The 23,881-nt window shown below is 40.6% G+C and overlaps 1 protein-coding gene across 4 annotated transcripts in view; it reads left to right on the top strand.

The window, feature by feature from the left end:
- The window catches only part of sdk2b (sidekick cell adhesion molecule 2b), a 205,066-nt gene that overhangs the window by 158,127 nt on the left and 23,058 nt on the right, over positions 1-23,881 (top strand). For all 4 annotated transcript variants that reach the window (XM_008314341.3, XM_008314342.3, XM_025057758.1 and 1 more), the window contains 27 exons: positions 996-1,079; positions 1,754-1,948; positions 3,005-3,121; positions 3,387-3,554; positions 3,985-4,087; positions 5,471-5,647; positions 6,864-7,000; positions 7,526-7,673; positions 8,522-8,662; positions 9,484-9,665; positions 10,184-10,299; positions 11,728-11,923; positions 12,883-12,981; positions 13,884-14,075; positions 15,834-15,955; positions 16,068-16,177; positions 17,298-17,448; positions 17,544-17,781; positions 18,398-18,513; positions 18,672-18,861; positions 18,996-19,094; positions 19,606-19,800; positions 20,365-20,566; positions 20,799-20,902; positions 22,125-22,195; positions 22,675-22,807; positions 23,425-23,481. In XM_008314341.3, coding sequence (XP_008312563.1) covers positions 996-1,079; positions 1,754-1,948; positions 3,005-3,121; positions 3,387-3,554; positions 3,985-4,087; positions 5,471-5,647; positions 6,864-7,000; positions 7,526-7,673; positions 8,522-8,662; positions 9,484-9,665; positions 10,184-10,299; positions 11,728-11,923; positions 12,883-12,981; positions 13,884-14,075; positions 15,834-15,955; positions 16,068-16,177; positions 17,298-17,448; positions 17,544-17,781; positions 18,398-18,513; positions 18,672-18,861; positions 18,996-19,094; positions 19,606-19,800; positions 20,365-20,566; positions 20,799-20,902; positions 22,125-22,195; positions 22,675-22,807; positions 23,425-23,481 — 3,843 coding nt within the window. The remainder of the gene's footprint in view (positions 1-995; positions 1,080-1,753; positions 1,949-3,004; positions 3,122-3,386; positions 3,555-3,984; positions 4,088-5,470; positions 5,648-6,863; positions 7,001-7,525; positions 7,674-8,521; positions 8,663-9,483; positions 9,666-10,183; positions 10,300-11,727; positions 11,924-12,882; positions 12,982-13,883; positions 14,076-15,833; positions 15,956-16,067; positions 16,178-17,297; positions 17,449-17,543; positions 17,782-18,397; positions 18,514-18,671; positions 18,862-18,995; positions 19,095-19,605; positions 19,801-20,364; positions 20,567-20,798; positions 20,903-22,124; positions 22,196-22,674; positions 22,808-23,424; positions 23,482-23,881) is intronic.

The raw sequence follows: 23,881 nt of genomic DNA on the forward strand, positions 1-23,881 counted from the left end.
GTAAAATCTGAACATTGTTTGTCAATGAACACATACAGCTATGACCATAGTTTTTCTTGTTGTATACATCATAGCACAGCAGTAACGTAGACCGACAACCGTCAACGTCTTGGTCCTACATAAACACATCATTTTTTTCACATTCTTTTAGTCCAAAAGAGCAGATATTTTATTTAGTTTATATAGTCTGTGTTTGGTTTTTGACGTTGTATTCTTTTGTGTTTGTTTTGATATTCCCAAGCTAAATATCTGACTATCATTATAATACAAAGATTTCAACAAAAAAGCAAAAACATTAGCTTTTCAAAGTAGCTTTTCAGACATCTTAAGCAGAGTCTGATTTTGAATATGATGAATGTCAATTTATCGTTCTAAAAGTAGTTACATCAAGAGCAACTGGACTGGTAGATTTTTCACCTCTCATCTAGGAGACTTCTACTGAAAAAGCCTCTTGGATGAGAGTTGAGAGATGACCTGGGTGACTGAGAAGCTTTACAGTCAATCTATGATTCTTACCAAGGTCTGTGCTGTGCCAGGGCAGTCAGTGGAGAGGCTAAATAATTTTTGTTAAAGCTCTCAGTCTTCAAGAAACTGTTTAACAGCATTGCTTAAGTTGCTCTCATTCCATTTCACTCAGACGCTTTGATGTTTTCAAGGTTGTGAAGTGAATGAAAGCACGAGGTGTGTTGAATGTTTCCACTCCACTTCTTCTAACCAGGCCTGTGTTTAATGCTATTACACAGCGCCAATTACTGATTTCTTTAATCAACCACCGTGTAATTCAATTTTTCATCGCTCTATGTCATTTTTTTTTTTTTTTTTAAATCACGGCAATAATAGTTCAGGTTATACGCGTTGCATAGAACATTGTTTAAGGCCCTGTGAGATTCATACCCTGAAATCACTTTTTTTATTATTCAGCCCACTCTCTGAGCACCAGCGGTTACATCAATATACTTCATGCTCCTGTTTTCCTTCTTCATGCATTCTCTCAGAGCCGCCAGTGTTTATAAAGGAACCAGACAAACACATTACAGCCGAGATGGAGAAGGTGGTGGACATCCCCTGTCAGGCACGAGGTGAGCACTGATTTAAAAGTAAGATATGTGACACGACAGCTGCTAGAATTTAAAACAGGCACTGAGATCCAATTCAGAAGCCTTCCCTCCAATGTCTCAGAAAAAAGAACATGGAGCTTCACATAAACCTGCTGTTACAGTCAACGTATTTGGTTAATTTTTAGGTATTTATGGTCAGTGTCAATCTGGTCCGAGCCATATAATCAACAACATACGTGGATTTCTCAATATGCAACAGATTTTCAGTTCACAAATGTTACATATATACAGTTCAGATCTATACTGGTGTGGATTGTGTTAAAAAAAAACTTTTATTGTAACCTCACATGTCACTACTGAAAAAGGAGGTTTTAAAAATCCCAACCATTCTGCCCCATTAGAGATTACAAGCCTTAGTTTTAACATCGTACATTAAAATGCATATGTGGGCTGGATTTGGTTTATTCCGGAATAAAGTGATGGTGAGAAAATTGGTCTAGACAGGTGAATCCCACAAGATCACAATAAACTAACCAAACTACTAACTAAACTAAACATCAACAATTATTTTGGGGGGGAATAAGAAGAAAGTTAACAGACTAAGACTAACGACAGAACAATATCAAAACAATGCAATAAATATACGATGTGTATTTGTGTGTCTCGCTGTATATTTTTAACCTCCTTCTGTGCAGGAGTGCCTCAGCCTGACATCGTCTGGTACAAGGATGCTTTGCCCATCGACCCAGTGAAGACACCCAGGTACAGGGTGCTGCTGGGAGGCAGCCTGCAGGTCAACGGCCTCCTGCCTGATGACACTGGGATGTTCCAGTGCTTTGCCAGAAATCCAGCAGGAGAAGTTCAGACCAACACATATCTGGCTGTTACCAGTAAGAGCTCTTTAATAAAAGATAACCAATAGAAATTTGTTGCAGAAACAAGGAAATGTGTTATTGCTTACATGTTTTCCTTCCTAATCTAATCTTTTCACACAAGGGAGATTCAGTCCCACTCAGGGACAACAAAGGGTTTATTAATTTCATATGCCTTTACCACATACAAAGCCTGTGTGTGCTATACACTAACAGTCCATGAAGTCTGCATCAATTAAATTCAGATCACATCAAAGAAATTCTTGCAGTTCTTCTGTGCTTATTCCATGTCGACGGAAATGTTCAAATCACAGGTGATTGTACTTTAGCTGTGCATCCGTTTGACTTCTCCCTGACATCTAATTTCCTTCACTTTGTCTCAGTGCCTTTGCACTGCACTGCACCGCATTATCAGAATTCATGATATCCCCCGTCGCTAACTCACCCATTCCATTTCTACCACTCTCACACTCTCACCCACACCGTCTCCTCTTTTCCTCTACTCCCTAAATCTAATCTTATCATCTCTTTTTCCTGAAAACATTAATGTCCCTGCTTCTGCTTCTGTCCTACTCTTTCTGTCCTCAGATTAACACCACTCCTATGACAAACTCCCGTCTCCGCCTGCTCCTCCCTTCCTTGGGGAGTGATATGGTTTTCTGTCATCCTATAAAAGCTTTGATTTATTGCATATCTCAGATAGGGATTTTAGTTATCTACATATTGTCTTCTCTGTCTGTGCTTCTCCCTCAGTGGTTTTCCTCTACTGCTCCCCCTTCATCCTTACTCTCTGTGGGAGCAGACGTATAAGAAACAGAGCAGTAGTAGACGGTTACTGGCTCTGAGGTGAAGTCTGTGCCAATCCGCAAAGAATTAAAAGGACAAAGCAGTGACTAAACACTGTCATGCAGCTGACTGCTGCTTACAAAGAAAAAGCATTTGAGCTGGGGTTCTGCCAGAGACTGTTATTCACTCGTCTCAATAAACCTCTTACCTTCTCTTGTTACTGAGCTGAGCTCTCCTTTTTCATATACACTAATGTGCTTGTGTTTGTGTGTGTTTGTCTTTCCTCAGGCATAGCCCCGAACATCACAGCCGGACCCTCTGACAGCACAGTGATTGACGGAATGTCCATCATCCTCCACTGTGAGACCTCTGGGGCCCCAAGGCCGGCTATCACATGGCAGAAAGGTGTGTGCTACACATATGCACCGTCACACCTAGGGATTATGGTGTTTGTTATCTATTACACATGGGACCGTAGTCTGCTGTGGCTTAACAAATAAAGCCTGATTGGATTCCTTTACCAGGGTTTACTGCGTGCCAGGCTTTTTATGTTTGCATCCCAATAGCAGATCAAGAAACCGCTCGGCTGAAATCCTTCTCCTCCTGCTGCGCCTCTCTCTACTCCTGTGTCCTTTCCATCTACTGACTTGTTTCCTCTCTTTCTTTTCAGGTGAGCATGTTTTGGCCAGTGGCTCTGTCCAGCTGCCCAGGTTCACCCTCCTGGAATCAGGCAGCCTGCTCATCTCGCCCTCACATATCTCTGATGCCGGAACGTACACGTGCATGGCGAGCAACTCCAGAGGCATTGACGAGGCGTCCGCTGACCTGGTGGTCTGGGGTGAGCACACACAACAGGATGTTTTATATTCAAGTTAAAGCACAAGTTTTGCATCAGGCTGCCCAGCAACGTTTCACACTCGTTCAAAGGAAGTCACTTAACAGTGTTGATGTTTTATTTAGAGTCTTTTTGGCAGAGGCTGGAAAAACAGGCCAATGCTGTAAAATAATAAAGCTGCCCTCAGTTCTTTAGGATAGAGAGGCACTCTGGTGTGCAACTACAGAGTGGTTCTCCGCGAGTAGTCATCAAGGAACAAAATAAAAGACCACAGCATGTCATTTCAAGCGAAATGAGTTTTCTCAGATTCGTTTGTCATTTTCTCTTTTGTGTTCCTCTTTCAGAGAACTACATATTGCAGGTTGTTTTTTGTCTTTTTTTTTCTTCATCTTTCATTCTCTCTCTCTCTCTCTCTCGCTTTCTCTTTCCGTAGCTCGTACAAGGATTACCACCCCTCCCCAGGACCAGAGTGTTATCAAAGGAACTAAAGCGATCATGACTTGCGGAGTCACACATGACCCTAGTGTAACTGTCAGGTAAAGCCTTGGTCACAATAATTAACCTAGTTATTATTACTATATATACTACATACTATAATAACTATAGTAGTTATTACTGTGGTTAAACATTTGTGAACACACAACTATAAAAGACAGAAAGCTTTGTTCTGCTTATAGATCTACCTCTATTAGTAGAAAACTTTCCTTCTTGCACCAGTGTTTAATATTGGGATTTTGGTGAGAAATAGTTGTGAAGTGTTGTGAGAGGTCCACACAGACACCGTCTGTAAGATTTAAATATGCCAGCACTAAAACATGAGACATATGTGTCACACCTTTAGTTTACAACTGCAGTTCAACCCAGGATAGCACAAGACTATCACAGCAGACGAATAACTGAACACCAAAGCCAACATCACTCCAGAGACCATTCTGTCTCTCAAAGAAGGAGGCTTCATCGGAAGCTACTGACGTTAGTGTTGTGTAGTTTTGATGAGCAGCCACCAGCGGGCTAGGATGTTCTCTGCTGGAGAGTTTGAAGAGACAGAGGAAGATGAAACGCTGTGATTTTGACGTTCATCTCAGATTATCATTGAACAAAAGATGACGCAAAACCCAGATTATTGAATTCTTCCATTGATGTGACCAGTACTCAAAAATGCAATGCACTCAAAGTTTTAGAGAAACTGTTCATAATAATTAACTAATAGTAATTTCTGCATTGCCATTTAGCTGTAACAAATTTAATGGAAGTCAAATAGCTGTTAGTCAACTGGGGATATTGACAGGAATAATTTTTGTGTGTTTCTTGAGGTTTGTTTCACAGGTAGAAAAGATGTGAGTGCTAATCGTGTGATCACATACTGTGGTGTCAAATCCAGCAGAAACTGTAAAAGTGTACTGTCCTACTCTAATGAACAGAAATCAGTTTATATTATTAGACTGCAGCAGGCTGCAAGTGATCACTGAATATACACCAAGCTGTTCACCCAGGAGATTAATTGGAGTGGGTTATTAAGATACTGCAGTAACCTGATTAATGAGTTATGGATTTATTAGTCATTACTTTTAATTACATTTGCTCTTACTGACACATAATGGTATTGGTTTACTGAGTCTGGATTGAAATGATTATAGACAGATTTTTAAGTTTCCCAGTTCAGTTCACTAATATCACGTCCACAGTAAGGCTGCTCTATTGTGTTAACTGTTTGTTTTTATTTTTACATTTAAAAATGTCTTATTGACCATAGGATAAAGGTAGTGATTGTAGAGATGGATGGATCAATAGATATATAAGTATGATGGAAATTTTTATTATTGTTATTTTTTGAAATAGTAACAATGTCTATAGTGAAGTTGGCATTGATGAACAGGACAGTGTCAACATCTCAGCTGACTAATGACATTCTGTTCTAGACATGTCTGGGATAAGGATGGCATCGTGATCAACGTGCAGTCTATTCCTCGCATGCGGATGGATGCAGATGGTACCCTCCATATCTCCCAGACCTGGTCCGGTGACATAGGCACATACACATGCAGAGTCACCTCTGTTGGTGGAAACGACTCCCGTAGTGCACATCTCCGTGTCAGGTAACTCCACCCCTTCTTTAAATGTATGTCCCCCATTGATCATACAAAAAACACGGGCAAAGCTACCTGTTTGAAGGCCAAGCAGCAACAACAAGTGAAGGCGCAAAAAAGAACCCAAAGGGTTGAATTTGTGTGTATGTTGTATTGAGTAAGTGAAAGCATCAGTTAAAACAACAATCCTTTTCTGGAATTCTTCAGAGTAAATTCCCAATAGGAACACTTTAGGTCTGCACTTTAGGCTTTACTTAAAGCTTTGAACGACTTCTCCATTTTTTTAACAGTCCTTTTTTCCTCATTTATCATTTTCTTTCTACTTGTGTTTGTTGAATACTTTAAAACCCACTGGAGTGAAGGTGTCCGAAGCCGGACAGTTTTCACATTCACACACACACACACACACACACACACAAACAAAACGAGAGAGAGATACAAATGTGTGACCATCCTGTTACTTCTTACTGTCAAGTCTGACTCATCGCCACTTAAACGATGCCTGTTCATCCTCACCTCTCGTGCACTTTTTACCTTTCTACACACTTCCAGTCCCTGGGGACATCCTCCTCCGTCCTCACTGTATGACACTACACACACTCACACAGACAGACTCCTATTTATTGTTTTCTATGTCATGTCGGGGCCTCTCCTTTCTCCGAAGTTTTTTTTGGTACTGATTCTTAGGGTACACAGTGAGTCAATGCAGCAAGACTCAATTTAAACTTTAACTTTCTGTTTGACACACAATTTTGTCTTTAGTTGCTGACCTTCTTACTGACCAGCAGCTTTTTGACCGAGTTACAGTCTTCCATCGACTGTAAGGTTTACTTGAATTTGTCTCTGCTTATGTGAATTTATGGCTGGATTAGTGAACAACCCTCAGCTGTGGCCTTGATCATTCATGCCCTCGTACACTATTTCCTACCTGTCTTCGTATGCCTTTCAGTCAATTTCTCCCCCCTTTGGTGATATCCATCTTGTTCTGTCTATCCCATGTGTCCATTTTGACAAGGAACCATCTCCGCTGTCTTGTTCCACCATATTTTATCATGTATCTAACTGATGTCTCTGTTATAAAAGATCCATCTTTGGCTCAGAATCATTTGAGGGGAGACGTTAAAGAGAAGAACGACAAGCTGTGCAGCTCTCAGACACTGTGGAGGATGTGCCCTGAAAGGATAGGTTCTTTTATTTATCAAAGTTGTCATTCTGCACCCCTCAGGCAGCTGCCCCATGCCCTGGAAAACCCCAAAGCTATGCTGAGCACATCTGAAAAAAGAGCCATCGACCTGGTCTGGGCCAAACCTTTTGACGGCAACAGTCCACTCATACGCTACATCCTGGAGGTGTCTGAGAACAGTAAGTCATGTCTAACATTCATCTGTGTCTTTTTTATCCTGCTGCGTTATCATGAGGGGTGAGACTGACTGAGAGTGACTTCAAATATTGGTACTTGGTACACTGAAAACATACTGATCCAGTGTTCCAAAGTCAAAGATGTCTGTACGTATCATATGAAAAAAATGGTATCAGGACAAATTTATTTTTAAGATATTTATTATTTGAGATGTTGCTAATTTTATCAATAATGTACCATGGGACAAATGCTGCAGCTCAATGCTGCAGTAAATTTAATAGGATTTTTTGCACAGCACGAAAAGTTCTGAATTTTCATCATTGAATCATCATCATCAAAATAACTGCTTTAAAAGAGAAAAAAAAAACTCTCTTACAATTTTATCCGGAAGAGGAATATGTTTGACTAGTCATTTTAAGGGAGTTGATTTTAAAAGGTGAAGTAAAAAAAAATGTTGCTTATGTCAATAAACCATAATCGTCTTTGCTTGGAACAAGGTGTAAAACTTTAACTCTCTTTGATTTCAGATGCTCCCTGGGCCATCCTGCTGGCCAGTATTGAGCCGGAGTCCACGGCAGTGACGGTCAATGGTTTGATCCCGGCACGCTCCTATCAGTTCCGCCTCTGTGCCGTTAATGATGTGGGCAAGGGGCAGTTCAGCAAGGAGACAGAGCGGTGAGCTAAAGAGATATCACACCAAAATGGAGAATTTACCATCCACAGTCACTGAGCGTGTCAAACTCTGTTTTTTTTAATCCCTTCTTTTGTTAGAAGAGTCACTAAAACACTCGTCTGTGCACCATAGTGTACAGTGTTACACAAGCAGTAGCAGTGACAAATGGTGGAAAAGTCCATAAAATGACTAAAAGTGGAACTGAACTGCATTATTATAAAATGTACAGGAGCAGCATAGGAAGTCTTTTTGTCCTTCAGCCAATACTGCGTTGAAGGGAACTGATGTGCTTACACACAAACATGAACCTTGATCATATGTAAACACAAGTTTGTGCGCACCTACATCTGCTGGTGGGGGTTTCTCACATTCTAAAAGCTGCGGAAGGATTTAGGTTTCATGTGCGATTCTGTTCGGCCTTATTACAACCTAACACCTCTGCCATCACCTTCTTCCACCTCCTCCTCCTCCTCTATTTGTGGAGGTCTTAAGAACATGTGCTAAAACGAAAAAAGAAGCAGCCATGCCTTTTCCACTTTGTACAGAGGAATGCATTAAATGAATGTGCAACTTGAACACCTAAAAAGAAGAGGACTTGTGTGTTTGTCACAGGGGAGTTGCTATAGAACCGTTTTGCCATTTGCTCCTGCCACATATCCGACTCCCATATCTCATTTACACTTTCTCCAAAGGCCCGTAGGCACTGTGCATTAAAAAGAGCTATTTGTTTTTGAAGTTGAGGCTGATTGTTAATGAGTGTTAGGAGCTCCAGACTGAGGACTGTCTCTGAGATAAACAAGATCTTAGTTTGAGGTTTAAGGTGTTTGACTTCAGTTCGTTTCCCTCACAGTGTCACTCTACCAGAGGAGCCACCGAGTGCTGCCCCTCAGAATGTCATCGCTAGTGGGCGAACCAACCAGTCCATCATGATCCAGTGGCAGCCTCCACCTGAAAGCCACCAAAATGGCATCCTGAGAGGTTACATGATCCGGTAACACAAACCTTTTTTTTTTCTTTGAATTCTAAAGAACAGATAATTCTATTAGAACAAATAACCTTACAGCCAGCAGATGAGTAGTTTGATTGTATTGAGGTGTGAATGTTAGTGTAAATGCTTGTTTGTCTCTGTGTGTGCCCCTGTAATGGACTGGAGAACTGTCCAGTGTGTCCCCTGCCTTTGCTTGATGATTGCTGTGATTGGCTCCAGCCCCCACCTAAACCTTGAAATGTACAAAGCAGTAAAAGATGAATGAATAAAATGATATGGTGTGGCATAGAATGTCATTTTATAATTTTTATTCCACCTTTTACCACAAATGCAACAGTAAAATCACATGCCCCCGCAGTTTATCTACATATCTGCATACCCACCCACCCAAATTAGTCCATTGTCTTATAACAGTGGGCTGCAAGATTAAAGTGAAATATGTTGCTTTCCACTCAAGACCTCCAACAGTGTTACATCACACCACTGCTATTAAAAATAATGAGTTTGACAGAAAAATAGAGTTTAATAAGTGGTGTGTCCAAAAAAAAAGTTTATTAACATAGTCAACCAGCTACAAGACACACTGTCTGTAAACCATGTACACATGTAATTAGCTTTGCTTTCCATGGCTTTTTTATCCTTTCCCAATTATATGAAGCAGACTACAGTCGGTGCTGTCAGGGGGTCTTTTAATTGCCTTTTAAACTGGTGCGCTGTCTCCCCCTACCAGGGGCTTTGGCATACTGCAGTCATGACTCAAAGGTTTTGGCAGTATGTTTCTTCTTCTTCAAAGACCTGGTTTCTTTTGTTGTCCATAATTACAGGTACCGTCTCACTGGTTTACCAGTCGACTACCAACATAAAAATATCACCAGCCCAGATGTGACCAACCTGCTGCTGGAGGATCTAATTATCTGGACTAACTATGAGATCGAGGTGGCTGCCTACAATGGAGCAGGTCTGGGTACATTCAGCCACAAGGTCACTGAGTGGACCCTGCAAGGAGGTGAGGGGACTTATGATTGATTTAGAAACATTCCACTGTGATTCAATTATTTACCATGCAAAGGGGCAACAAAAAGACTCAATTATTTTAATTTCAACATATTCTTAATTTATGCCACAGATAGAAAAATGATCTGATTTGTAATGTTATGACAATAATGTTCAATAATAGGCTGTTCTGTGTTCTAACGTCTAACATAATGTAGGTGAAAAATAAAGGAAATGGGATTTTATAACAGCAGAAGAACAGAGTGATGCCTCACCTTAAATCCATAAACAGCTCATCCTGTCACACACTGTCACATACTCCTGGTATTAGATGTTAGTGTCATCAGAAAGTGATGGCAGCGTCTGCCCTGACCTGTGCCTCACTGATCAATACTGACATCAAAATATACGCAGGCAGGCTTTCACACACTGACAGACTTGTGTTTTTTGGCCTTCAACTTCTACTCTTCTCCTTCTCCCTTAGAACTCCTCATAGTCTGACACTTTTCTTTGTTTTTCTGTGCATCGCAGTTCCCACCATTGCCCCCGGAAACGTTCAGGCCGAGTCAGTCAACTCCACAACTATTCGCTTCATGTGGACAGCTCCTAACCCTCAGTTCATCAATGGCATCAACCAGGGCTACAAGGTCAGTAGCTCCCGAATTGCCATCTCAAGCAGCCATCACTTTCATCGAGTGATCTGTCAGAGGAGAACTTGTAGAATCATGTATCCAGTGTAGCAAGACAGCGAGAAGAGCCATGGGGCGAAAGATATTTGTTGCCATTTTGAACGATGGACTGGGTCTTCCCATTTGTCAGTCTGAGGTCATTCTCTTTATCTGTCCCACCATTTTTCATATGTTTTATTGTGAAGCTGCGTGTGCAGAGTGATTAATGTCTTCATTATTTTGTCACTGGCTCTTGAATGGAGTCCATCTCTCTGTCTCTTATGTATACTTCACTGAAACAAATGTCAGCCACAGGGAATCATAAAACCACATCCGTGGTATGGTTTTATTTTTCCACCGACTCTGTCGAGACTTAATTATGTCATGGCTGGGTTGTTCCTTTTTTCACTCCATTTTGTCTCTTTGTATAATGACACTCTATAGGCCTTACGACGTGACAGTCATTTTACTGTACAAACTAGATGCACCAATATCAATACTAGTATACTGCTGTATATTTTTTCCTCCAGTGTCTCTATGCCCTGATGGTTATTTTAGTATCTCAACAATGTCAGGTACATAGGCAGGAGATTTACTGTAAGATTTGTTCTGTTACAATCAGCAGTTTAACAAAACACTGCCTTAGCTCTGAATACACTTATGTATCTTATTAGTTACATTGGATAAATGAGACTTTTATATCACTAAGTCACTTTTTTTGTTGAGCTTCATCGGATCAGTATTGTGTACTAGCCATTGGTTTGTAAAAACAAAACTGTATTGTGAAAACCCTAGTACAGACCAGGTCTGAATGCTTAGTAACCTCTTTTGTCCAGGGACAGAAACTGGAAGGGAAATGAGAAAGAGGAAATATGGAAGGTGATATAATCTCAGGCAGAAGAGGACTTTTTTTATATAAAAAAGCAGAGATAGAACTGAAACTTTTGTTTTTCTGACATCCTTTTGCCAACTCCTCACTTGCCCCGCCACCTCAGAAGGTGAAAATGAACCTAATAGACGTGCTACTGGGAGTCATTACCTCAGCACCTAATTGGGCGACCAAGGCCCCGTTTGTATAGGTTATACGGTTTGCAATTAACCTGCATAACGGTGTGTGATCATGAATCTCCTGAGTATCAAACCTCCCACTCCTCCTGTCTCAGAGCACTGTGTAACTACTGCACTCTCCTCTAATCAAAGCAGGTTTGGAGCATCTTTCTTAATATATTTGGCAAAGTAATGATGCAAAGTAACTCCAAGAGTGGCTCAGGAATTACCAAAGGGAGACACAACTGTTAGTTTTGTCAGAGTAAATGTGTGAGAGTTGTTATTTAAAAATGATGAGCTGCTTTGTTCCTGACTCTCTGTGTAAATTTCTTATATATATTTTTTTCTTTTCCTGCTTAGTTGATGGCTTGGGAGCCCAGCAGAGAGGACCAGGTTACTATGGTAACAGTGCGACCTAACTTCCAGGATAGCGTCCATGTAGGATACGTGACAGGTCTGAAGAAGTTCACTGAGTATTACACCTCGGTGCTGTGTTTCACTACGCCTGGAGACGGCCCCCGCAGCCCGCCCAAAGCTTTGAGGACACACGAGGACAGTATGTGACTTTTCTACTCCTATTTTCTTTCTGCTTTGGTGGAACACTGAGTATCATTGGGCAAAAATCCATTTCTCAAGTGGAACGATTTTTAGACACCTTCTAATAAATGAGTGTAGGCTGCATCCAGACACTGCCATTATAATTATGGAACGGGCTCCTGAGATTTTATTAGGCTGACTCGTAATTGTAAAACTCGTAATTTACTTTAACTTGTCAACTTTTTTGACAGACACTGTTCAAATACAAAAGGCTTTCACTTACTGTGCAGCAAAGTCTAATAACTCATCAGTAGTGGGCCCTATTGTGAAGCGCTTTTTTTTTTCTTTTCAGTTTTGACTAAATATGTCAGAAAACTTGCCTGAAGAAAAATCCTTGGCAACTTGACAATTCTTTCTCCGAATTAAATTCTTGTAGCTACTTATCACCTTCCTGTCACATTGTCTAACTATCTATCACAAGTTTCACCCCGACTTTCTTTGTTGTTGAATGTATTTATTAAGTTATACATACATTAAAGCTACTTTTTAAGTTTTGCTGCTAATCCCTGCTTTTTCTGGTTAAAATTCAATAACATACGCTTTTTTTCAATCTGACCTTTAAAAAACCCTTGGCAAATCTTTTGTGCTAATTTGAAGAATTTCCTCGACCTGCTTCTCAGCTAAGTGCATTGTAAGTAAAACCTTGGCCTGAAGCCTATTGTTGCAGGTTTTTAGTCTTCTAAAGACTATTTAGAACTGAGCTCTTTGAAAATCTGAGAAGTTTTGTTCATGCTTTGTCCCTTTCTGTTAACACGACGTAAAGTTAAATATGCTGGATGTCCTTACCAACACTCACTCAAAGTTGGTGTATTTGTTTGCTAGGTCTTAAGAATCAGGTTCATGTTATCATTTTATTTTTAATATTCCCATCTCTAAACCACTTGGCCCTGATCCTAATCCTTTGTCCTTCTTGTTTAGCTCCTGGACCAGTGGGTCACCTGAGTTTTACCGAGATTCTAGACACTTCCCTCAAAGTCAGCTGGAGTGATCCCAGTGAGAAGAATGGAATCCTCACAGGTACTTTTCCATTGTTCCCGATCTGAAACGGTGAAGGACACAATTGCAGGAGGCACAACTAAGATGAAGCTTCAAATTTTTAGCAGGTGTTTGGCCTCATTTGGTGACCGTGCTACACATTAGCTCTGCAGCTGGTTTCATTTAGCACCTCTACTTTATATTTTGCTGTTGATTTAGGTCACAAAGCTACAACAGCAAGACACCCACACTTATAAAACAGCAAAAAAGTAATTGCAGCTGTGTAGCTCAGGTCTTTGTCCAAGCTCTGCACGTAAGTCTCTTACTCAAAGGCATTTCTTTCAGACAAACCTCCCCAGAGAGACAATTAAATAAGTTGAAACAAAGAATGTTGGTGCACCTGAAAAAAAATCTCTTTTTCTCATAACTTCTAGAATAGATGGTGCTTTTAAAAGACTTTTCCGATGTACAAGTATTTTAGGTTTGTGCACTGATTAATATGATTTAGTTAAACAACATGCTTTTGGAACATAATGGGAGAATTAGTCAACTCAAAAACACAGATATCTGTTTACTGACAGCCCAGGGTGAAACACATACTTTCAAATAAAAAAAAAGTCTTTTTAGTATTTACTAGATCTAGCAAGATTTCTTTCTCAGAAATACTATAATGTGCAGATTGTTATGAGAAACACATACATATCAACTGATAATATTGATCTGAGAGGAAATGCAGCATAATGTTTTAATACAATCACGTGAAAAGAGCTGCCGGCCATGGAGTCAACTGCATTACCTTGAAAGGCTGTGTGATTTAATGTAATATTTTAAAATTTTTGGACGATGTTTATTCGTTTTCTTCCCTCACAGTCAGTGTTGAAGTAAAATGATTATTTAGGATTATTTCCTGTCTTCATTGACGATATATCACTGCTGTTTTTCAGGTTATCGTATTTCATGGGAGGAATTCAATCGCACTAACACCAGAGTCACTCACTACCTACCCAACGTCACCTTAGATTATAGAGTCACAGGACTCACTGCTCTCACCACCTACACCATTGAAGTGGCAGGCATGACCTCCAAAGGCCAGGGCCAGCTGTCATCATCAACCATCTCCTCTGGTGTCCCACCAGGTCAGTAACCAAACTGTCGAAAGAAATAATAGGGAGGTGAGAGTGGGACAGGATTTCTACAACAACTGACGATGGATATACTATTTAGAACAGAACAGAATAATATAATTTGCATGTCAGTATTTGTAAGACTAAGAACAGATTTTTCTAAACAATTCATTCATTCATTAACAATTTAATGTAGATTTGAATTCTGCAGATGTGTTGTTCACTTTTAGCATCTTACCTACAAATAATCTGGTTGAATAGATGAAAATGAAAAATCAATCATTATATACAATTAAAATAAGAAACTGAAAGAAATCAGACAGATATTTACAGGTCTATTTCTTATCACCATAATGTCCCAGACATTCTAACCGTGTTAATAATGTCAACTTTGAAAAATAATCCTTGTTTTGCAAGAGCATTCTTGTAGGTTGTGCACTCACATACAGCATATCTGTACCAACGTTTCTTTATAAAGTGTTCATACTGTACATTGTGATATACATTTTTATTTCATTTTTTATTTAAAGACTCTAGCCCAGCTCATTCTTGATGACATCATGGCAATTAATTATTTTTTATTCCTGGTCTTCATGACTATTTTCTGCTGTTTTACTGCTTTGTATAAAACTTGGCCAATGCCTAGTGTGTTTTCTGGCGCCAGGCACACAGAAGTCAAACCCAGGTCACTTCAGCAGAGACAGAAAATAGTTAGACACTAAAAGTTATATATCTACCCCCTCACCTCACCCTTAAACTCACTGAATAAGAGCTCCCACAGGAGCATTAAGGATAGCTAAGGAGTTTAACGATTTCAGTTTTTGCAAAGCAGTCTAATAGAATTACAATGCTCATGTCAATTAAAGCCTGGACCTCAGTGAAAACCTGTGAAATGACGGGCTGTTAATCTGAGTGGAGGCTGGAGAAGTAGCAGTCATCGTCCTCTCAGCCCTATATGTGTGAAGTAAACTTTCACCTGTATTTGCAGTGATCCAGCTCTTAACCACCTGAGTAATGTGTAGGTCAAACACTGACATGGTGTAGGACCTGCATTCTGTTACCATTTCAGATCAACACACACAGATTGAAGTGAAACTAGCTCTTTATCCCTGCAGGTGTGGTTCTATTTTATCTTTAATAATAGGGCCTCTGTCCACACTCCCATACGTCATTCTCTAACGTTCATATCTTCAGATTTATGTGAATTATATTGAATTCCAAAACAGAAGTACATTCTGGTAGGTGTTGAGTTTGTCCCCGGGGAAGCATAATGTGAAAAATAAGAGATGAAGAATTAATTATGTATGAGTGCAGCAGTCGTGGCACAACTACACAGATGAACACCCATCACCGGCAGTCAAATATAACATTCCTCTGCTTAGAATTGCTGTTTCTTTATATATTCATCGTTGCCAGGTTGTTTTCTCACCCAGAGTTTTTGAGTATGAATGTATTTCCTATTTACTGAGCTCAAGTATAAACAACAGAATATCAGATGTAATCCATAGGTCTAGATGACTGCAGTGTAATTGACATTCACGGTTCACGATTCACGGTTGTGCACAGTGTGTAAGCATTTTTAAAATTCAATTCAATCCTCTTTTGGGGAAGTTGAACTTACAATATAAGAATTCAAGTTGAACTGCTGGAATACATTTTTGTAGTATCTGTACAACCAGCAGAGGGAGCTGTTGTTGATAGATTTTACAAGAAGAAACCTTTTCAAAATGTAAAACTCTTTTGATTTTCACACTCTCTGCTCCTCCTCAGAACTCCCTGGTCCTCCTACCAACATGGCTATTACCAACATCGGCCCACGTTCTGTCATCCTGCAGTTCAAACCTGGCTATGACGGCAAGACCTCCATATCGCGATGGCAGGTGGAGGCTCAGGTGAGGCCGATTTGTTGCAGTCCTGCAGCTCCTAGTTTTAAACATATTGATTTAATGGTGTGTTTTAAAGGTCAAATGTTTTTTTAATACCTTCTGTGTGTCTCTGTCCAAGGTTGGTGTTGTAGGAGAAAACGAGGACTGGGTGATGGTCCACCAGGTGACCAATGAACCTGAAGCCCGCTCATTAGATGTACCTGGGCTCAACCCATACACCTTCTACAGGTAACCTAACAGACACTGCTTTTGCTAATGAATACACATTCAGCAAATGCCTAATTATATTTGTTCTAAATATATACGACTCACACAGGTGATTGCACCTGACATTCACCTTTTCACCTTTGTAATCTCTAATTATAGAATCAGCGTGGTTGTCACGGGTGGTGTACATATACAGACAGCCATGTGCATTTTACACATCAACCCATTCCAGTGGAGGAGTGATGACTGTGAGAGGAGCTCAGGGGGAAAGTGGGAGTGGAATCTGCAATCCACTTTTAAGAAATTCAAACCTCAGAAAATGTTTTCTAATTTTGGGCATTTTCTGGAGTTAAACAATCACTTGCTGATCTACCTGTTGCACATAAACCGTTTTGTGTCATAAAATTCCACTTTCCTTTGTTTTATCTTGACATAGTCTTAAAAAGCACGTCTGAAAAGATTTTCATAGTTAGAATTTATAAATGCTACCAAACAAGAGCCGTGACTCTGAATGATATTCAATAAGCTGTGTTTACAAAGTAAATGTGCGAAAATACTCTAGTAATAAGAAGCACAGAGGATGTTCAGAACACACTGTCGTAGAACAGTGATCTAAAACGTGTTGTTTGCCAGTAACTTGTTAATTTGATCATATAAGTGAAGTGCATATTTCTACAGTTTTGGACTAAAGATGGGGGGGGGGGGGTAGTGATAATTTTCTCTAATTTACAAGCATTCATTATTGCACTGCCATCTGCTTTTTCCATCATCACAATCCATTACCATTTCACAGAGACAGTCCCTGCAGACCTTGGAAAGCTATAGTTTTCATCACTTTGTAATCAGTGTTGCCACTTTACATTACAGTAGATGTTAAGATTTAGGTTGTTTTTTTTTTTTGTTTTGGTTTTGCACACCCGTGACAAAACACAAATAAACTGTCTGTGCTCTTAGCATATTCCTTTTGTGTTCATAATCAGTGTGATGTACTCAGTTGACAGTCAGTAATGTAAGTGGGTGATTACTGCAATTACACCAACACGTCTAGACACATCTGGACCCATTCTGCTTTCTGTTGAAAAAGAACTTTCCTCTTGGCAAAGTTATCCTCTCATAATGCATAACTCTAAATACTACACAGGTTCCGCATGCGCCAGGTGAACATAGTTGGAACCAGCCCTGCTAGCCAGCCTTCTAGAAGAATCCAGACCCTCCCTGCTCCTCCTGACATGGCTCCTGTCAATGTTACTCTGCGTACTGCAAGTGAGACCAGCCTCTGGCTACGATGGATGGTAAATCATCAGATCTGCTGGTTTGTGTATTCACTGTTTCTGTCAAGACATATTAACCACTCATTCCTGTCCTTTCTCCCTTTTCTTCATTTCAGCCTGTGCCTGAATGGGAATACAATGGGAATGCAGAGCAGGTGGGCTACAGAGTTCAGTACTCCCGTGTAGGGTCACAGGCCCGGGCACTGATCCATGTCATTGCTGACCGTCTGGAGAGAGAATTTACCATAGAGGACTTGGAGGAGTGGACGGAGTATGAAGTCAGAGTGCAGGTTGTCAACGGTATTGGAACAGGGCCCTGGAGCCCGCCGGTCAGAGGGCGGACCAGAGAGTCTGGTGAGTTAGCAGCTCCACTACATTCATCTGCTGTGAACAATACTGATTTATTGAGGGAAAACGTGCCTAAACACCTTGGACCAAAGAAACAGAGTTGTAGTTCGCACTTTGCTTTATGTTAGACGTAAAAGTTTTCCAACACAGATGCCCTCCTTGTAGCAGCCCCTCCTCTATTTCAGAACACTTTCCCCTCCTCACCAGTAGTGAAGTACTGAGGAAGGAGTAAAGGAAGGAGCATGAGGAAATTGAGAACACATGGACTTGAATGTGGAATTCCTGCTCTCTTTTTTTCCACTTACTCCAGCAAATTCTTAGGAATCAGTCCATTCTGTCGGGGGATAAGTGCCAAGGAAGAGAGACGACCTATACCAGCAATCCTTTCTCTTTCTCCCAGCCCTGCAGGGAACACCACAATATCAAAGCCGATGTGTGCAAACAAACACAAATGATAAAACCGCAGCTTCTCTCAATCAGCTTTTCTGCCACACACCCACATCCACATCCACATGATGAATACGCACAACTGTAGTGTGGAAAATTGTGTTTTTCAGAATCTATGGCAAACAATGGCCTATTGGTGCACAGTGTTTTTACTCTGTTTCCTTTTGATTCACAGTTCCCTCCTGTGGACCCACCAACGTGTCAGCCTTTGCCACGACCTCCAGCAGCATCCTAGTGCGCTGGTTTGAAGTTCCAGAGCCAGACAGAAACGGTCTCATTCTGGGCTACAAGGTCTGTTTTGTTCTTTTTTTTTAATCATCTCCTGCCTTTGGTTTTATTTGCTCTGCAGTGAAATACATCTATAAATGTTACTGCCAGCTTTTTTAGGCAGAACATAAAACGTTATAGGAATTCATTTCCCTGATCTCCTGTCTCCCCCTACGGACCAGGTGGTGTACAAAGAGAAGGACTCTGACAGCGCAGTCCGCTTCTGGACAGTGGAAGGAAACGCCACCCACAGCGTCCAGCTAACTGGTCTGGGAAAATATGTTCTGTTTGAGATACAAGTTGTAGCCTTCACTCGGATAGGAGACGGCCGGCCCAGTTCTCCACCCATCCTGGAAAGAACTTTGGATGATGGTATGTCTTTAGATTAAGCTGTGGTTCACAACTCCAAGTGACGTCGTGTAAAAAAAAAAAGTTGGTTGTTAATTCTGTCAACAAATGACATCTACAGAAACCATTAACTCTGTATTAATTTCCCTTTTCTGCAGTGCCTGGACCTCCAGTTGGTATCCTTTTCCCTGAGGTCCGGACCACTTCAGTTCGCCTCATTTGGCAGTCACCCTCACAGCCCAACGGCATCATACTTGGTTAGTATCACATGCACAACAGCATGTCCTCCTATTGATCTATTAAGTCAATGAAACGTATCCGTTGCTCATATTCAGTGGACCCTCGGTCCCAAAAGGTTCACTTCCTGGAGACTCTTGATGTCTCTTAGTTTTCTTTTTTAATTTGATGGACTTATGGGTAATATGAGGTGGAGGAACTCAGATCTTGTTATCTTCCAGAATAGCTGTAGAGGGAGTCCAATTCTTGTATTAACTAATAGGGAAATCCCATTGGAGTGTTTGATTCATTAAACATCTGTCAGATCATTCATTTTTAAACTGCAAAATAAGACAGAGCCACACAGCAGCATGCAGCAGCAGATGCTGAATTAATTATTTCTGACAGGACAAAGCTGCTGTTGTATCGGCTGGAAAAATCAGATACAAACAAGGAATCCTTAAAAAACAAAACAAAAATAAATTTCTCCACCCTAATTTAATTCACCAATATACAGAATAAGAAGTTGTTTGTCTGCATGTCTTTCTCCAGCCTACCAGATCACGTACCACCTCAACTCCACCAATAGCAACATGGCCACAGTAGACGTGCTAAGCCCCAGCGCTCGCCAGTACACGGTGACCGGCCTGAAGCCAGAGTCCATCTATGTGTTCCGAATCACAGCACAGACCCGGAAAGGTTGGGGTGAGGCTGCGGAGGCCCTGGTAGTCACTACAGAGAAAAGAGGTAAACACAAACGTACTGTGTGTGTGTTCTGTACATTTGATACAGCATCAGTATCTGTACTCATGTTTAACAAAGTGTGGTAATATTTAAAACTGTGGCAGCAAGAGAGAAAATTATAAACTGTTAGAGGTGTATATATATATATAGCTCTGGGAGAACAGACACACCAGAACCAGCTGTGTGATCTTTACAATGGCATGTCTTCATAGCCCTGACTTCATTCTCACTTAACGCTCCAGTGACCACATGTCTTTCCTACACAGTGTTTGTGCCCTTCGGGTGTCAATCACACACTCTGACGTAATCTCCACAGTGAATCAATGTGTCTGCTTCCTTCAAGGCATGTTGGCGACTGTGTATATGGCAGCTATATTTTGTTAGCAGCTCTTTGCTCTACACCTTTGTACCTTGTCTGTGAAACGATGTGACTGTGTGTGAACAATAAGAAAATAACAAATCTGTTTTTCACAGTGGCAGAACGTGTAACTTCATCATTTTGTTGCCACTTGTTTTGACTCCATGCTGTGTTTTTAACAAGCCTTTATCTTTGTTCTATTTTTCCAGCACGTCCACAGCCGACCAGTCGACCCACGGTTCTTCAGAAGGACGTTCAGGCCCGTCAGGTTTTGTTGTCCTGGGAGCCGGGCAGTGATGGCCTGTCCCCTGTTCGTTACTACACAGTGCAGCTTAAAGAGCTTCCTGAGAACAACTGGACTGTCCATTCTGCATCTGTCAACCACGAGTCAGCCTCCTACATAGTCTCCAGGTAAAGATGAACCAACTTGAAGCTAGTATTCACTAAGAATGATTTACTTGGGAGACAACTCCTGTCTGATTACAGTCTGGTTTAGGATATGTAATGGTTTGTGTGCAAGCTTCTACCTGTCTCCATGCAGAAATGTCTTTTTGATGTATGTTACTCGTTGAAGTGTTGTAGGATCTGAGGCACAGTAGTCTCTCATTAAGATGAATGTGTTTGTACCTCTGTCCTCTCTAAGGCTAAAGCCCTTCACGTCGTATCGGTTCAGAGTTAAAGCCACCAATGACATAGGGGACAGTGAGTACAGCCAGGAGAGTGAGGCCATCACCACCCTACAGGATGGTAAGATTTTAGTTAACACATCCAGTTTCATTAAGCTGTGCTACTATGTTATTATTAAATATTAAAGGCCATTCTGATGCTACTTAGACTGTAAACATCCCTTCACATCTAACCAATCACAGCTGAATCAAATAAATCGCCCATCTAATCTGCTCAACTGTAAAAATGTCAGGGTTTCAATTAATCCATTCAATATAAACTCATTTATTCAATATGAAGTATAGAAATGTGACATACATTTATTTTACAAGAATTCAGTAATGAACATTTAATCTGGAAAGACTATTTTATTTATATGGTCTATAGAAATTAGACTAAATATATGAACATTACAAGCTAAACAAGCTACATAATCAACAATGGTTCCAGACTGTTAGTTTCTTCTCTGCTGCTAGATTACTGCTTTTTACTGGTACTTTTTACTATTGTGTAACTGGAGGATATCCCAATGATTTATTTTTTTTCTAGTTCCAGTAACTATGTTCAGTTGTCTGGAGTGTACCCTCCCCTTGGTGCCTTGGATGATATGGGGTATATGTAAATATAAGTCATGGGATCAACCAAACTACTGAACAAAGCTAAACTCATAGTCATGAAAATATGTTGCTAATAAAGAAATTGATACCTATCATCCACATCAAAAAGTTTGGACAGATGCGAGTTTCCCATTGAGTTACATCCCTATTTCTATTATGAGAACTTTTAATTCATTTAGGAACTGTAGATACTAATCATTGCTTTTTCCTCCGTCTCAACTTTTTTGAACTGCCTTTTTCTTCTCATTCCATTTTTCCTTTACCAACTTTCTATAGTGGGGTTTGAATTACATTCAGCATTTTGTAATTTATTCTTGTTGCATAAGTGAAGGCATATGGCTGCTTCTTGAAACAGTCAAAAGAGTTAACTGTCAACTGTATAAATTATCCAATTGTTTAGACACGATTGGCAAAGGCCCCTGGTGATGTAATGCAATGTCTTCAGTTACCATTGGACATAAGGGCAGCATTAAAAACCCTGGCAACATTTTCCCACCAAGGAGACGTTTGCTCCACTGATCCTTCCAGCTGCTATTTTTGACTCATCCGTCAGTGGCTGTTCTTTTGTAGCTCCTCTGATTTTATGTCCCATGAATGCCACTGCACAGGGACAGATGAGGCATCATGAAATGAGCACATTTTAAGGTCAATTGAGCTCATTTATCTTGCTTTTTCTTTTTTATCAGCGCCCGACGAAGCCCCTGCAATCCTTTCCGTCACTCCGCACACAACAACATCCGTGCTGATCCGCTGGCAGGTGAGTGAGTCCAGACATTGTGGCTGCATTTTTTCAGTTTCATTGTTCCCAGACTGCACTAAATTCTGAGAAAAGTAGCCTCTAATTGTGAGACCAAGGAAAGGCCTGTACACACAGCCTGGATGGTACTCACTTTTACACACACTATTTTGGCTAATAAAAAAATAACCTTTCTCACACTCTCAGCCAAATTAACAGGTCATAAAGAAAAAAAGACAGGAGGCTGCATGCAACAATTTCACTTTTATGGAGAACCCTTGTAGCGTTTATAAGGATAGAGTGGTAGTTGTTTGCTGCTTCCCCATGTTTACTTTCACCAGCAGGTCTCTTCAGTTTACTGACTAAAAACCAGAAAGGATTTGTAACAAAGAGGAACTTTATTGTGAAGGATACCACTATTTATTTTGTAGTACTAAAAGACTTAAGTGTTCAACATTCCACGTGACTGTTTTTTTGGTTGTTTTTTAAATGACACCAAGCCCCCCTCTGAGGAGAAGATCAATGGAATCCTCCTTGGTTTTCGGATCAGATACCGTGAGCTGCTCTACGACCGTCTACGCAGCTACTCTGTTCACGCCATCAGCAGCATGTCCACCTGGGCTGATCTCACTGGTGAGAAAGTGCAGCCGACACAAAACACAGTTTGTCACACTTAATTACATGTTACGGGACAACTGTGGGTATGTTGCACGTACAGTGCTGTGAATGTGCCGTTTCCCAACACTTTGATGGAGAACTATGACTATGCACAGTGTCCATGTTACGTCTATATGAGTCAGCAGAGAGAAACTTTCACACAGGCCTATTCAGGATCCCTGCCGGTCCCGATTATCCACAGTGTGTGATCAGTGGTAGTATCAGCTGCAGCTAATATTAGGTTTACTGAGCAGTCGATCTGTTTGTATTGCTGTTCCTGAGAAAATTAGTCTGTAATTTTGCATCGCAGTGCGAGACTGTGGGAATCCTTTTCTCTTCACAACAACGACACCACCTTGTAGTAATAGTATACGACAATTTTACCTCGATGTTTAGAAACATGCTCCATAAATTAAGCACATTGGTGATAAATTAGTGATTTATATAAATCGTATCCTCTAACTTATCCTCTGACATTTTTAACAATGGCTGCTGCATTGAATATAGTGCTATAACACAGACTACACACCTTTAATGGAGTCTCTGCACTGCCTTCTTCTAATTTAACTTTTACTGTTACCTCTCCCCTACAGCCCCCTACAGTATCTGTAACCTCAGTGACTCAAGTCTGGTCCAGTATGAGTTGGACAGTAAGTTTTCCTCTCAATCTCACCTACCTGTACTCAAGTCTGTCTTTGTATTTAGTCGTATGTCTGCGTCTCTCAGCTGTGTTAAAATGGTCACACAGGAAATATAACTCACACACCAGCACAGCATATTTGTATAATCATACTCCTACAAACACTTTAACTGAGGCCTTCAGCAGTATTTTGTGTACCAAATACACTGGACACAGAGTACACAAGCACACTGCTTCAGCATGGTCACTGGTTTGCACGCCTGCTTATCTGTCTATTAAAAACACACACAGATGCTCAGAAGGTACAGCTGACAGAATATTCCTGTTTTAAAGACGACATGATTGCAGTGTTCTTTCTACAAATACAGGCACAATTATCAGTTGAATTCATGCTGCCTTCCTTTTCTTGT

Source organism: Cynoglossus semilaevis, chromosome 8 (genome assembly GCF_000523025.1).
Source record: "Cynoglossus semilaevis isolate Cse_v1.0 chromosome 8, Cse_v1.0, whole genome shotgun sequence".
NCBI classification, from domain to species: domain Eukaryota; kingdom Metazoa; phylum Chordata; class Actinopteri; order Pleuronectiformes; family Cynoglossidae; genus Cynoglossus; species Cynoglossus semilaevis.